This window comes from Opisthorchis viverrini, assembly GCF_000715545.1.
Source record: "Opisthorchis viverrini unplaced genomic scaffold opera_v5_1, whole genome shotgun sequence".
In the NCBI taxonomy this organism is placed as follows: domain Eukaryota; kingdom Metazoa; phylum Platyhelminthes; class Trematoda; order Opisthorchiida; family Opisthorchiidae; genus Opisthorchis; species Opisthorchis viverrini.
Window position 1 is genome coordinate 6,116,651 of NW_008751657.1, and position 11,615 is coordinate 6,128,265.

The following is an 11,615-nucleotide window of genomic DNA, read 5'->3' on the forward strand; positions in this document are numbered from 1 at the left end:
ATACAATTATATATATATATATATATAACTAGACGAACTTTATGGTTGTACGGCAGTGAAGCATCAGTGCCAACACTGATGTTGCTGTCATCGATGATGATGAACTAATTCCAACGGTTAGGTCGTAAAAAACATGTTTTGGGTAGGCAGACTGACAGATTGCGGTCAATGTCACCCGAAGATTTCTCCAAACTTAGCTCGTTTTTAGAGCTATTGACAGCAGTTCGGTATGCTTATATCGATAATTCTTGAAGACCATGCGTTTAGGACTGAGGAGCTGTTTTCCGATTCACTGACGGAAAAAGAACGGTTGAGTGAGATCGAAAGAAAACATGGCCGGATTCCATGTAGGTGTTCCAATAGGAATGAGTTTTGAACACCAGCATCATAATGGACAGAAACATAAGTGTTGACACTGTGGCTTAACTATCGTGCAACCGCAAAGTTTAATTTTACAACACGCTTAAAAACACTTAAATCCCTGAGGTGAAAAAATGACAAAAGGTGAGGGAGACACCTGCTGCAAGCATTTCGAGGTGAGTTGTATGTGAACTACTTAGCAGCTAAGAATAAACAGATTATCAGGATAACCAGTGCAGCTAGGGCAAAGCAGAATTTGAGGTCGCGTAGACTGAAGAGGGTATTAGTTTGACGCATCCACCTTGAGTGCTTGACTCAAAGGTCCCAACCACAAGGTAGTGGGGGGGGGGTGTTCCTGGACCGCAACTGTAGCCAACATTCTTACTCGCGGGACAAGGTGTACGCTGGTTATCTTGGAGGGCTCCGCTCGGAACCACTGACTCACTTGTCTGGCTGTAGGTGTGGTATGTCTCGAGGACCTACCAGGCTAGAATTCAGCATGTCGCTTTCGACTCAGTGCTTCATGGGCCACCATAAAGCGATGAAGGACAAGTGACGTCAACAGTTTCGTTAAGACTGGATTATTCGCCACGGGTCGTTGGTTGAACATAGGCACAGTTACCGATCCTTCACAGTTTTCTGGGACAGTCTTCTTTTACTAGGTGCAAGCAGGCAGGCGCTGAATGAGAACCCCACCACATGCTTGCACAATGCGGGTGGGAAATCATGCGGACCTGGAGCTCGGTGGCGTTTGAGAGAAAATATTTGGTCGTAAACATTTCGAAACCATAAGGGTTACCATTCAAGGTTTCGGGATCCAATCGAGTGGCGGCAGGTGGCCACGAGAACCGCTGTTCAAAATGTTCAACCCAGCGGTCGAGGCGCAAGTTTGATCCTTGATCGCCTAGCCCACCGGCTGTGCGGATTGACCGAAATAATTATCGAAAATTCCAGTTTCCTGCGCCTCCTTCATTTCGTTGGCTTTTCGTGTCCACCAGGCTCCACGGTCGGCACGCACACTAAGTTTGACGTAACGTCTGAAAAATCGCCGGGCTGAATCAATTTCCGGACCTGCGGGAATATTTCTTTGGGATTCTAGCGGTTTCACTGTTCTGCTTGATATTCATTGCTTGAGCGGTAGCGCAGTAACATAGGTATAATTCCAAGCGGTGTAGAAAGACGTGACTGGATGCAGTGAATAAGGTAACCAGCTGATAGCACCAGGTAACGGTCGATGTGGCATGAGAGTAGTGGGTATCGTGGTTGTACGTGGGCTGGCATACTGCCAGGGCGCCAAGACCTAGAAAGGAGGACAAATAGGGTCCTTGACCATAGACTCTGGTTCAGAAGCCTGATTAAAGGCAGCGGTGTTTGGCGGGAAAAGCCAGTGCATTACGTTCATTAGAGAACAATTAACCACATATGTTCCAGTCCGCAACTTTAAGAACCGAGAAACTGTGTTGGTCAGACCTCTAACCGCTGGAAATCCTTATAGTAAATGGTGCAACTTATGCACGGACACTGCAGTGTAGCTCAATGGGTCACGTAGACACACAGACCGCCACACCATGGTAAGGTTCAGTCTCCTCGTGAAATTCGAACTCAAGATCTTCCGGCAGTATTGAGCACCATACCTGGCCATGGATGACTGCAAGTGACAGTCTGAGCAAAGCACGTTTGGGCAGTATACAACGGAACTGTCCTTTAATCACACAGTTCATGTCACGTGATCTGGTGTTGACTGCCTCCCCGAACAATGAATGACGGCTAGGGCAAACAGTCCATTTGACTTCCAAAGGATCTAAGCCATCAGCAAGAGCCCACTGACTGATGAATTCCTGCCAGGTCATTGAACTGATTAGAAAAACAGGTTTGAAAGAAACAGACAGCGGCAAAAAAAACCGAATGCGATTTCAATAGAGTAGCTCAAAGTTAACGTGCAGATGTCGGACAAACCACTAATATGGTGCTATTTACCTGCACTCCTGCAGCTTTTCCCTCAGCGTCTTGTGTGCAGAGCTCAGCTGCCGTTCAAGTTTGACCAGCTTTTCCTCCAACTGTCCGGAACAAACGAACTATTTACCTCACTCCTGCAGCTTTTCCCTCAGCGTCTTGTGTGCAGAGCTCAGCTGCCGTTCAAGTTTGACCAGCTTTTCCTCCAACTGTCCGGAACAAACGAAATCAGAGGTTTGTGTGCAACCCGAATTAGAAGGAATGCCAGGAGAATCAGACTTCGGACTTTGGGGGTATTCAGCAGAAACGATCGCCAGGTGTTTAGCAACTGCGGTCTCTAATTTTTTAACCACAGCCTTAGAAGCAATCAATTCCGATTGCTTAGCAGATGCTTCTGACGAAAGGCGCCGAATTTGGGCTTGGTTGGCTGTCAGGACTTGTTTGACATGCAGCAGCTCCTTAGCCTGTAATGAATAAAAGTAACAGACATTTTCGGTATCTAGCGAGAGTGGCAATAGAGAGTTGCGGAATCATTGTCAATGGTCTTACCTGCGACTCGGTTGTAGAATGGGCAGCTTTCAAATATGCCTCTAATTCGGATTGCCGATTTAGAAAGGTGAGTTGGGCTTCGAGTGCGCTTTTGCGCTCTCGATCCAAATCCATCATGGCATCGTTGAGTTGGGATTGAAGTTGTGTGCAGCGATCTCGTAAGTTAACACTCATATTTTTTTCCTCTGATAGTTGTTGCTTGAGCATCTCCAATTGAATGATATGTTCCTCTCTGTGGAAGATGAATAAAAACTATATATATGTAGACGCTTGTCCACATTTCAGCACACCTTAGCAAAGGAGAAAACGCTGATTATGGTTTTCAACTGACTGTGAAGAATGGGCAATTTAGAAGGATGAAAATGTTTTCGAGAGAACTGGATATAAAACCTGCTGTCAATGGGGTCTTATAAGGCTGCACAATCAAAAAAATGCATGATGAAATTGGTTGTCAAATTTTAACCACCGCTAGAAAGAACATCACATTTATTTGGTTGAAGTGGACGCTTGAAACAATTTAAGATAAGTTATGGTTAAGATGTTGAACTGTATTGGCAGACTATGCCACGCAACTCTAGATGCTTTTGCGCGGTCATATTGAAAAATAAAATAAAGGCTAAAAAGTAAATGCTGTCTGTGCAAGCACATGACAAATGACCGAAGCATGTCTGGATTATTTAGCTGGTCCGTCGGACAATGGGGGCCGATAGAGCTCTCGGAGGATTTCGTTGCGTTTGATCGGAGAGAAGCCCAGCTCGCTGAGATGGAAGCCAGGTCATGCAATCAATAAAGTTTAGAAAAGGGCCGGAAGTGGACCATGGGAATGTCAAGGGCCGGTAAGTGAGCTATCGGATTGATTCTGATCACGAACACACAAGAGAATTGAGGAGATGCGGCACTAAAAGTTGGGTCAACTCATTTGGATAGCGTTAGTTGGTGTAGTCTGTGACACTATCCAAAGGAGTTCCCACTTAACGTTTGAGGATTTCTCACGCGCTTTATGGCTGTGGTTTGATGTGACTTAATGGAAAACACCTTCTTATTATTTGGTTACTGATCCAAAAGATGTGACAACCCTAACCAATAATTAAAAGGAATTCTATATTTTTCGAGTAAGTGACTGCACGAATAGTTTATAAGTTATGGAACAGCTATACCTTCTAAACCTTTCAACATACCATATTCCATATACAAAGGAATCGTTCCCGCTCACGAGCGTATAGCGCTTGAAAAAATACTTCAGCAGTAGTCGACAACCATATAAAGTAGTTGTTGCCGAATGGTCCGATAGCATAACCAAACCAGTAATCCGCAGTCAGGGAGGAACTGAGTATTAAGATAAAATAGGTCCGAAATTATTCACATTAAACTATATGAACTCGGATCCCGAAGTTATCCACCACGGGTCTATTTCATAAGTCCCAGTAAAGAGACCCAATACGAACTGTCAGTGGGATCTGAACGGTGGCCTCTTCAGTGAAGTCTCTATTATCCGGCGAATAAAACTTCCAGTTATTAAGGGTCCAGTGGTCCGTAGTCACACAAGTTGTCTGCTTGTATTTCAAAGTGCCATTTCTATACCACTAGGCACAGCTGAACAATTAGATCACAATTGATAGTGAAAACGGAATAAATTACGTAACCATTTTGGCATAACCCCATTATCATAGGCAATTATTGTTAGACTTGGCCCTTCGGCAACCTATCGAATGTAATTAGGCAACGGAAGGGTTACCTTTCACTTCGTAGTCGTTCATGATGATGGACTATAGAGCTTTGATTCCAAAATGGGTGAAACCAGTATTAATTGTTGTCATTCCTGTAGCTTTCCACTTTGGGATTATCAGGAGAATGTAGCGCGAGAACTTATATGATGAATAATTTGAAGGAGTTACTGCCTTACGCTAGGGCATCGTTAAGCAGCCTTCCTGCAACCAACTTCCATGCTCGGATGGTTTCATATCATGCGAAGGTAGATTAATCCCTTCTAAGTTCATAACAGTGATTAGACGTGGTGCCCAAAAATTGTTAGGAATTCGTGTGTACCTTTGTATTGACATTGAACACCCTTTTGGCCAGAGCAGCCGTCGCCACAATACCACCCTACTAATCCACGATCTTCTCATAAAAAAGCTCCGCGAGATAATTTTGAGACAGTACGCCTAACTGCTTGGGACTGACTGAACAAGAAACTGATTCATTCTGAACATTCAACCGGTTGTTGGACTCGTACGAGTTTCGAACACTCCATTTAGATTCTCAGTTTTCATTTTCGATCGAGCCTGGTGCTCCTTAAAACAGTCCGTAGATACTGTAGTTATACCAGCCTTCTAGCAATTGAGCACTACACCAAACAGCCCATGTTTTCAAAACTCGAGCACCCATCTGTCACTAGCGTCACGTTCATGTATTCCATTACTGGCATGCAATACTATATGAGACGCACATGACCAAAGCATGTATCCTCAGAAAACCATAATGAAGAGTTATTGGGCTTCTTTAATCTCCGACCATGTTGCAACCCTTCCACTAACTGGTATCACATTAACTGAGCAGTGTCGTGGTGTAATCCTGGCTTAACTTCACATTCATACGATATGAACCTCTTACTCCTCAGAATGTGGTCTTCTGAAGATATGAGCCACTGCATTCGAATTGACAGTCACGCAGCTGAGTTATTATCAAACGATTACACCCACCAGTAGTTTGAAATGTTCTTAACCCTAACCTGGACAACCAGACCAACTAACGATGAAAAAACCCATGCTCACTTTGTGATTTGGGGTAATGCATGCAGGCCATTCAACGACTATTTTGCGCCGTAAGTTTAGTTGTCAAGCTCACTATTCAGTGCCAGGAATGTGAACCAGAGGTGATCTATATAGATTAACCTTTGGGGTCAATTACACTGGCGAGGTATTAGTTATGGCTGACGTGTCAAGGGGTGCTCGCTTTCCTGATTATTGAAAAAGTTAGCCAGCGTTGAGGACTAGTAAGGTCGGAATCCGCGAATCTTTTGGTAAGGGCGTATTTGGCTTATTAATCTAATGGTATGTTCGTAGGAATGCACCAAAGCTTTTCTTTCAGCCTAGGTTCTTTACTCAGAAAAGGACAAATTGCACGAACACTGCCTTGAGCTCCTAAGGGGGACTACTGGAAAACGGCCCCCAACACATAAAAGTGACTCTAACCTCAGGTTTTGGAGCTCTGTGAGAAGGGATACGTTATCCTCCTCAACTTTTTTCATAGTTCTAGCACTCCGTTCCTTTTGAAGCCTAACTTGCTTGCGATATTTTTCTCGTAGACTGTCGTAATCCCGAGTTATTCGCTCTAAGGTTGACTTCAGCTGTTCGATCTCTTCCACCTCATTCGGCTCCGGTTTCGACTTCATCGTGTTCAGTTGACTGAAAGCCTTTGCTAACTGAACAGATACATCATGCAGATACACACAGATCTTACCTCGCGCTCCTTTATGCACACAGCTTCTTGTAATGTCTGATTTTCCTTCACTTTCTGCAGTAACTCTTGTTCCAGGGTTTTCAGTTCATTCTCCCACTCACACTTCTTGCGCTCAATCAACTTGTCAATTTCAAATAGTAAATCTTTCAATTCTCCTTCAAATTCTGGAAGATGAGGCACCAGAAATCCAAAATTTTTGAGACTGGTTGGAGGATAATACATATTGAGGATCACAAACCTCATTAAGGTTGCATTTCACATAGGGCCGATCAATGAACGGTTAGTTTCTCAATGTATAGTTCCTTTTTCAGTGGGTCTCAGATATGCCGATGCCACAGGGAGAAACGATGCTCCGAAATATTGTCACTACTGGATAAATTGTTTCCTTATAGAAAGAGGTAAAAAAAACATTCTGTACATAATGTTTTGATTATGAAACAGTGGCACCTATCAACCGATTACAAAAGCAGTAGTGTGGTGATTCACACCAACTGTGGACTCGATAAGATTGAAGGAATTCCATGTAATATGTGGAAATAATGGGAGCAAGATACTTCACATCAAAGTCTCCTAATGGCGGATCTCATCTCCATTTTAATGGTACGTAAAGATTGTCGAACGTGACAGTGACGTGTTTGGAAAATCAGAAAACTCTCGCATAAAATGTTGGGCTCTAAGGTGAGTTTGTCATGTCCTCTAAGGTAGCAGTTACGGAGCAAATGCCTCTCAAATTCCATAGACCTAGCTTATTTAGGAACTAATTTTCATGGATGATAACCGCTGTCTTAGCCAGATTGTCTCCGTTTGGGCGGCCCAAAAAAGGGGCATCGTAAATTCATCTCACCAGCTACAGAGCACCACTGTTGCTGTCAAACATCATGATTAGTGCAGTGATGTTTGCAGTAATATAAGCCTGCCACCTTGTTGTTGTGCTCGGGCTTCAGTGCTCCGACGATCCCGCTATCTAGGTTGGCTGGAACCTAGCTCGTTAGTTTTCAACCATGCAGAAATGGTCAACTAAGGGCATTCCGACGAGCATCAGCTAGTCCATGAATCGTACCACGAAGCAGTCCGGGGTGAAATAGCATTGTTCGACGCAATATAAGTGTGGCCCTAAAACCTGCGTACTCCAATGGCCCAAAGGTTGACCATAATATAAAATAAATAATCGCTCAGCTGTAACACCCTTCCGGCGCTTAGTTACCAAAAGGCGAGACGGCCCAAGTGGTAAGGACGCGAATTTACTGGCCGGAAGGTCCGTAGTTCGAATCCCACCTCCGCCTCTCGACTTCCCCTGTCTAGGCTTGGGCAACCTGTGAGCATCCCAGCCCTCGTGCTTCCTTTGGGTGGCATGGCAGCTAGGCACCGGAAGAGTGCTACAGCTGAACGGTTTTTTTGCCAAAAGGCATTTGATGTGCACAGTTCTATCAGGAAGCAGACTTTTTTCTCTCTTTATCCTTGGGCTATGTCAGTCCCGACCAGCTTAAGGATCGGACCTTGAAGTCAACGGTTCGGCATGGAGTACTCGAAATAAGTCCCCATTTCCAGGTTTGGCATTCAAGCTTCACATACCCGCACATTGACGCCGACTGTAAAGGAAACGACGACACGCCTTCTGCGACTTGGAACCCGGAATGTGAGGACTCCCCTGGGTGAGGACTGTGGAGACAGGCTTGAAGTACACCGAGATGTGTCCACATCAACTGCACAGTATATCGAACAAGTCCACGAATTAAAGTGATTTGCGTCTCATGTCTTCACATACTTTATACTTGCGACTGGAAATCGATTCATCCTTGAAATCAACGAAGCAAAGCAGACTATCCAAGGACATCTCCCAATGGACACCAGCCCGATCGGGCTGGTGGCATATTCGTCCTCGCTGCCGACATCTTGCTCTTGTTTTCGACCGCTATGATCGTTCGTCGGCCTCGAATACCACTATCCATCGCTACCGAACGAAGACTAAATTCTCCCATTCAATCTCCCCATATCAGCACCCAACCGAAACTATCCCCATTCCTTAATTATAGGTTTCAACAATCCAACAGCTAAGCTTTCAGCTCCTGACCCTGATTTTGCCCTTATCCCCTTAGATACAACCCCATCGACAGGGAGCATCAACGCCTCTTCCACCAAACAAGATACCGGACTGGCCAGTGCCAGACAATCCTGGGTTTCATCTTCATCAACGAACGCAACATTATGGATGAGATCGCCTTTCACCATTCGACAAAGTGGTCGGGCTATCTCTCCCTACAACCTTCCCTAGTACTGGCATTCTCCTCCTGTTACCACCGCTCCGTGGTGATTACACCGGCATGAGAAACCAATTAAAACAGATACCTGGTCAAAATTGAAGCGTCTTTCATCAGACCACCTGGTAGATGGCATATCGCTCCACATCACCAAAGCATGCAAACTTCCCGTCTTGAATTAAAATCCATCCGCACATAACAGTAAAAGGTCCCCTCGACTCGCCCGCAGTCCATTGAACGGAAAACGAGGCAAGTGGGCATGTTATTCCAGGACCCACTGCGATACGGACATTGAAGCCTACCTCGCCCTCTATTGGGAAGATGTTTGGGCGAAATGCCACAGATGATAAAATGAGACACGAGTACTCCCAAGGACTCTCTGCTACCCCTACACACCTCTGACGACTCCTTCATTCTCACACCACAAGACAAGGCTTTACTCCTTCACAAGATCTATATAGGAATTATAAACCCATACCGATTGCCCCCTATAAACTGCACCCCAGGCACCAAGGCCTTGACGTGATGGCACCCATTAGTGGCAAAATACCCGATTTCCTCTCTCTCCGCTACCCGGGGGAAGGAGTTCACCTACATCGGACAGCATCTAACCTCAAAAGATGCACCGAAATGAGAGCCTTCTTCTTCCCTTTGGAGTATGCGATTATCCATGAAGGTAGCAACCGGTAACACCAAACTAACCACCGACACATTTACCCAAAGTGTAAAAATAATGGAACGAACTGTAAACAAATTACATCCCAATTACTTACTCACCAATTAGCCCTCCCACTCAGTTCAAGATGCAAGCACAGTAATTGAGCTAACCACTTAATCAGTCTCCACTCGCTTCCAGACGCGCACCTCTTGTGATCCAGAGGCTGCGGAGGCGAGATGTGCAGGGGTTGGTATCGTCCTGAGTCTCCGAGCGGAAGTATCCTTGTTTGACTGGATACCTTCCGTGCGGTCCGTCTGGCAACGTATGTGAAGGAGTCTCACAAGCGACAGGTTGGTAAATGTCTGTTTATCGTGTCTGCTTACGCCCCTGCTGACTGTAGCTCCGACACCGTCAAAGACAGATTTTACGATGTATGAATGCCCCTCTGCGACAAGTTAAAAGCTCAGGCATTGTGGCGGTTGCTGAAGACTTGAATGCACAAGTGGTCATGCTTAGAGTATCTGAGAGTCAATTAGGAGGTCGACATGGATTGAGCTCGGTACGTACGGACAATGGGAAACGATTGCTTTAGACGTGTGCCGATCGCAGGTTGTTTTTATGCAGTACTAACTTCCAAAATAGCCGAAGTCGTCTTTTCACATGTTGTCCTCCAACGGTATGCCAACAACAAACTCAAATCGATCACATTGCCATCAATTACCGATGGCGCGGATCAATAACTTATTTCCGGTCGTGTTAGAACCCATTTGTGGATTCATGTACTCGTCAAGAGTCGCTTCTCCCCACGTTTCCCGGGGCCGCGTAAGGTGCGGAGGAATAGCCTGGCAACTGAAAGACTGGCAGATCCAGATGACAGATGAACTTACAAGAATCATCTCCTAGAGTCTCTTCCAAATGCTCCACCATCAGATGTGAACTCATGCTGGGACGAGATTACCACCTTTGCATAGTGCTGGGGATTTTACCTGTGGTACGGCACCACCAGGCTCAATCAAGCACTGGATATCAGACCAAACGGTGGTACTGCATAAAACTCGGAGAAATATCCCAGCGCGTTCCGAACATAACCGGGTGCGAAGGATTATCAGAGATCAAGTGAAAGTGAGCGTGCGAGCCGACCGTGAAGTACAGTGAACACCGAAAGCCAAAGAAATGGAAGTGGCCCAGAAATCTGGTGGTGCCCGAAGATTATTTCAGTTGATCTGTGCGACCGGTCCCCGGAAACCACCTGTGAGCGAAGCCATCAAGGACCGGAATGGAGTGAACATCTCGAATAAAGAAGAACGCCTCGGTCGATGGGCCGAATACTTCGAGCAACGGTCTTGGCCACCAGCTGGCACTCATTTGGAGCCCACGGGTGACGTAAAATCCTGGATGGTGGACGTGAAACCGCCTACAGCCTCGGAGTTTTATAGCTGAATACGTTCTCTTCAGCGCCACTGAGCATCTAGTCCGGATGACTTCCCACCCACATTGTTAAAAGATGGTGGTGAGGGTGGTGGTGGAGGTTAGCGCACGAATCTGCAAGGCTCGGGCCACGTCTGCTAATTTGAGATACCTATGGCATCAAAGCGTTGTATCCCTGAATCTATAGGGACGTGTGTATCAAGCTACAGTACGGACTGCTTTGTTTTATGGATTTGAGACTTGGTATGTTCGGGCAGCGGAGTTGAGACGTCTTCGGGTGTTCGACAAGCGTCGTTTCAGAACCACAGATCGTGTGGGTTTGTGTCGTCGTATTTATAACGAGGCAATTAGAAAGTGAACTTTCAGTTGTGCGACGGATGAGGCACAGGACCGGACGGTCTGTATCCAGCCCTCTTCGGGTGTTAAGCGTCGTTTCAGAACCACAGATCGTGTGGGTTTGTGTCGTCGTATTTATAACGAGGCAATTAGAAAGTGAACTTTCAGTCAGTCGACGGATGAGGCACAGGACCGGACGGTCTGTATCCAGCCCTCTTCAAAGAAGGCGGAAATTCCCTGGTGACCCACTTGACAAAACTTTTTGGTACTATGTGGGACGAAGAGCAAGTGCCTGCAGAATGGGGCATGTCGACAGTTATCCCTATCTTCAAAAAGGGTACACGGACGCTATGCGAAAACCACCGTGGCATCAGCCTGTTAGCTGTGGCATCGAACGCGCTCTCTGGCCTTATCCTTCGAAGGTTGACTGAACACAGGCAGAGGCAGATCCGTGAAAACCAAGCTGGGTTCCGTCCTGCAAGAGGTTGCATCGACCATATCTTCACCCTACGACAGATTCTGAAACAGCGACACTGCTTCCAGCAACCAACAATGGTTGTTTTTCTTGATCTGAAAGCTGCCTTTGACTCTGTGGACCGCCAAGCACTATGGCA

At 45.9% G+C, this 11,615-nt stretch overlaps 2 protein-coding genes across 2 annotated transcripts in view; one reads left to right on the plus strand and one right to left on the minus strand.

The window, feature by feature from the left end:
* The window catches only part of T265_12455 (hypothetical protein), a gene marked incomplete at both ends in the record, with an annotated part of 19,341 nt that extends 12,816 nt beyond the window's left edge, over positions 1-6,525 (minus strand). The window contains 4 exons of the mRNA XM_009163871.1: positions 2,449-2,777; positions 2,863-3,094; positions 6,054-6,283; positions 6,322-6,525. Of these exons, the coding sequence (XP_009162135.1) occupies positions 2,449-2,777; positions 2,863-3,094; positions 6,054-6,283; positions 6,322-6,525 (995 nt within the window). The remainder of the gene's footprint in view (positions 1-2,448; positions 2,778-2,862; positions 3,095-6,053; positions 6,284-6,321) is intronic.
* T265_00096 (hypothetical protein) overlaps positions 1-8,593 on the plus strand; it is a gene marked incomplete at both ends in the record, with an annotated part of 82,024 nt that extends 73,431 nt beyond the window's left edge. The window contains one exon of the mRNA XM_009163753.1: positions 8,355-8,593. Coding sequence (XP_009162017.1) covers positions 8,355-8,593 — 239 coding nt within the window. The remainder of the gene's footprint in view (positions 1-8,354) is intronic.
* Positions 8,594-11,615: the final 3,022 nt, after the last annotated feature.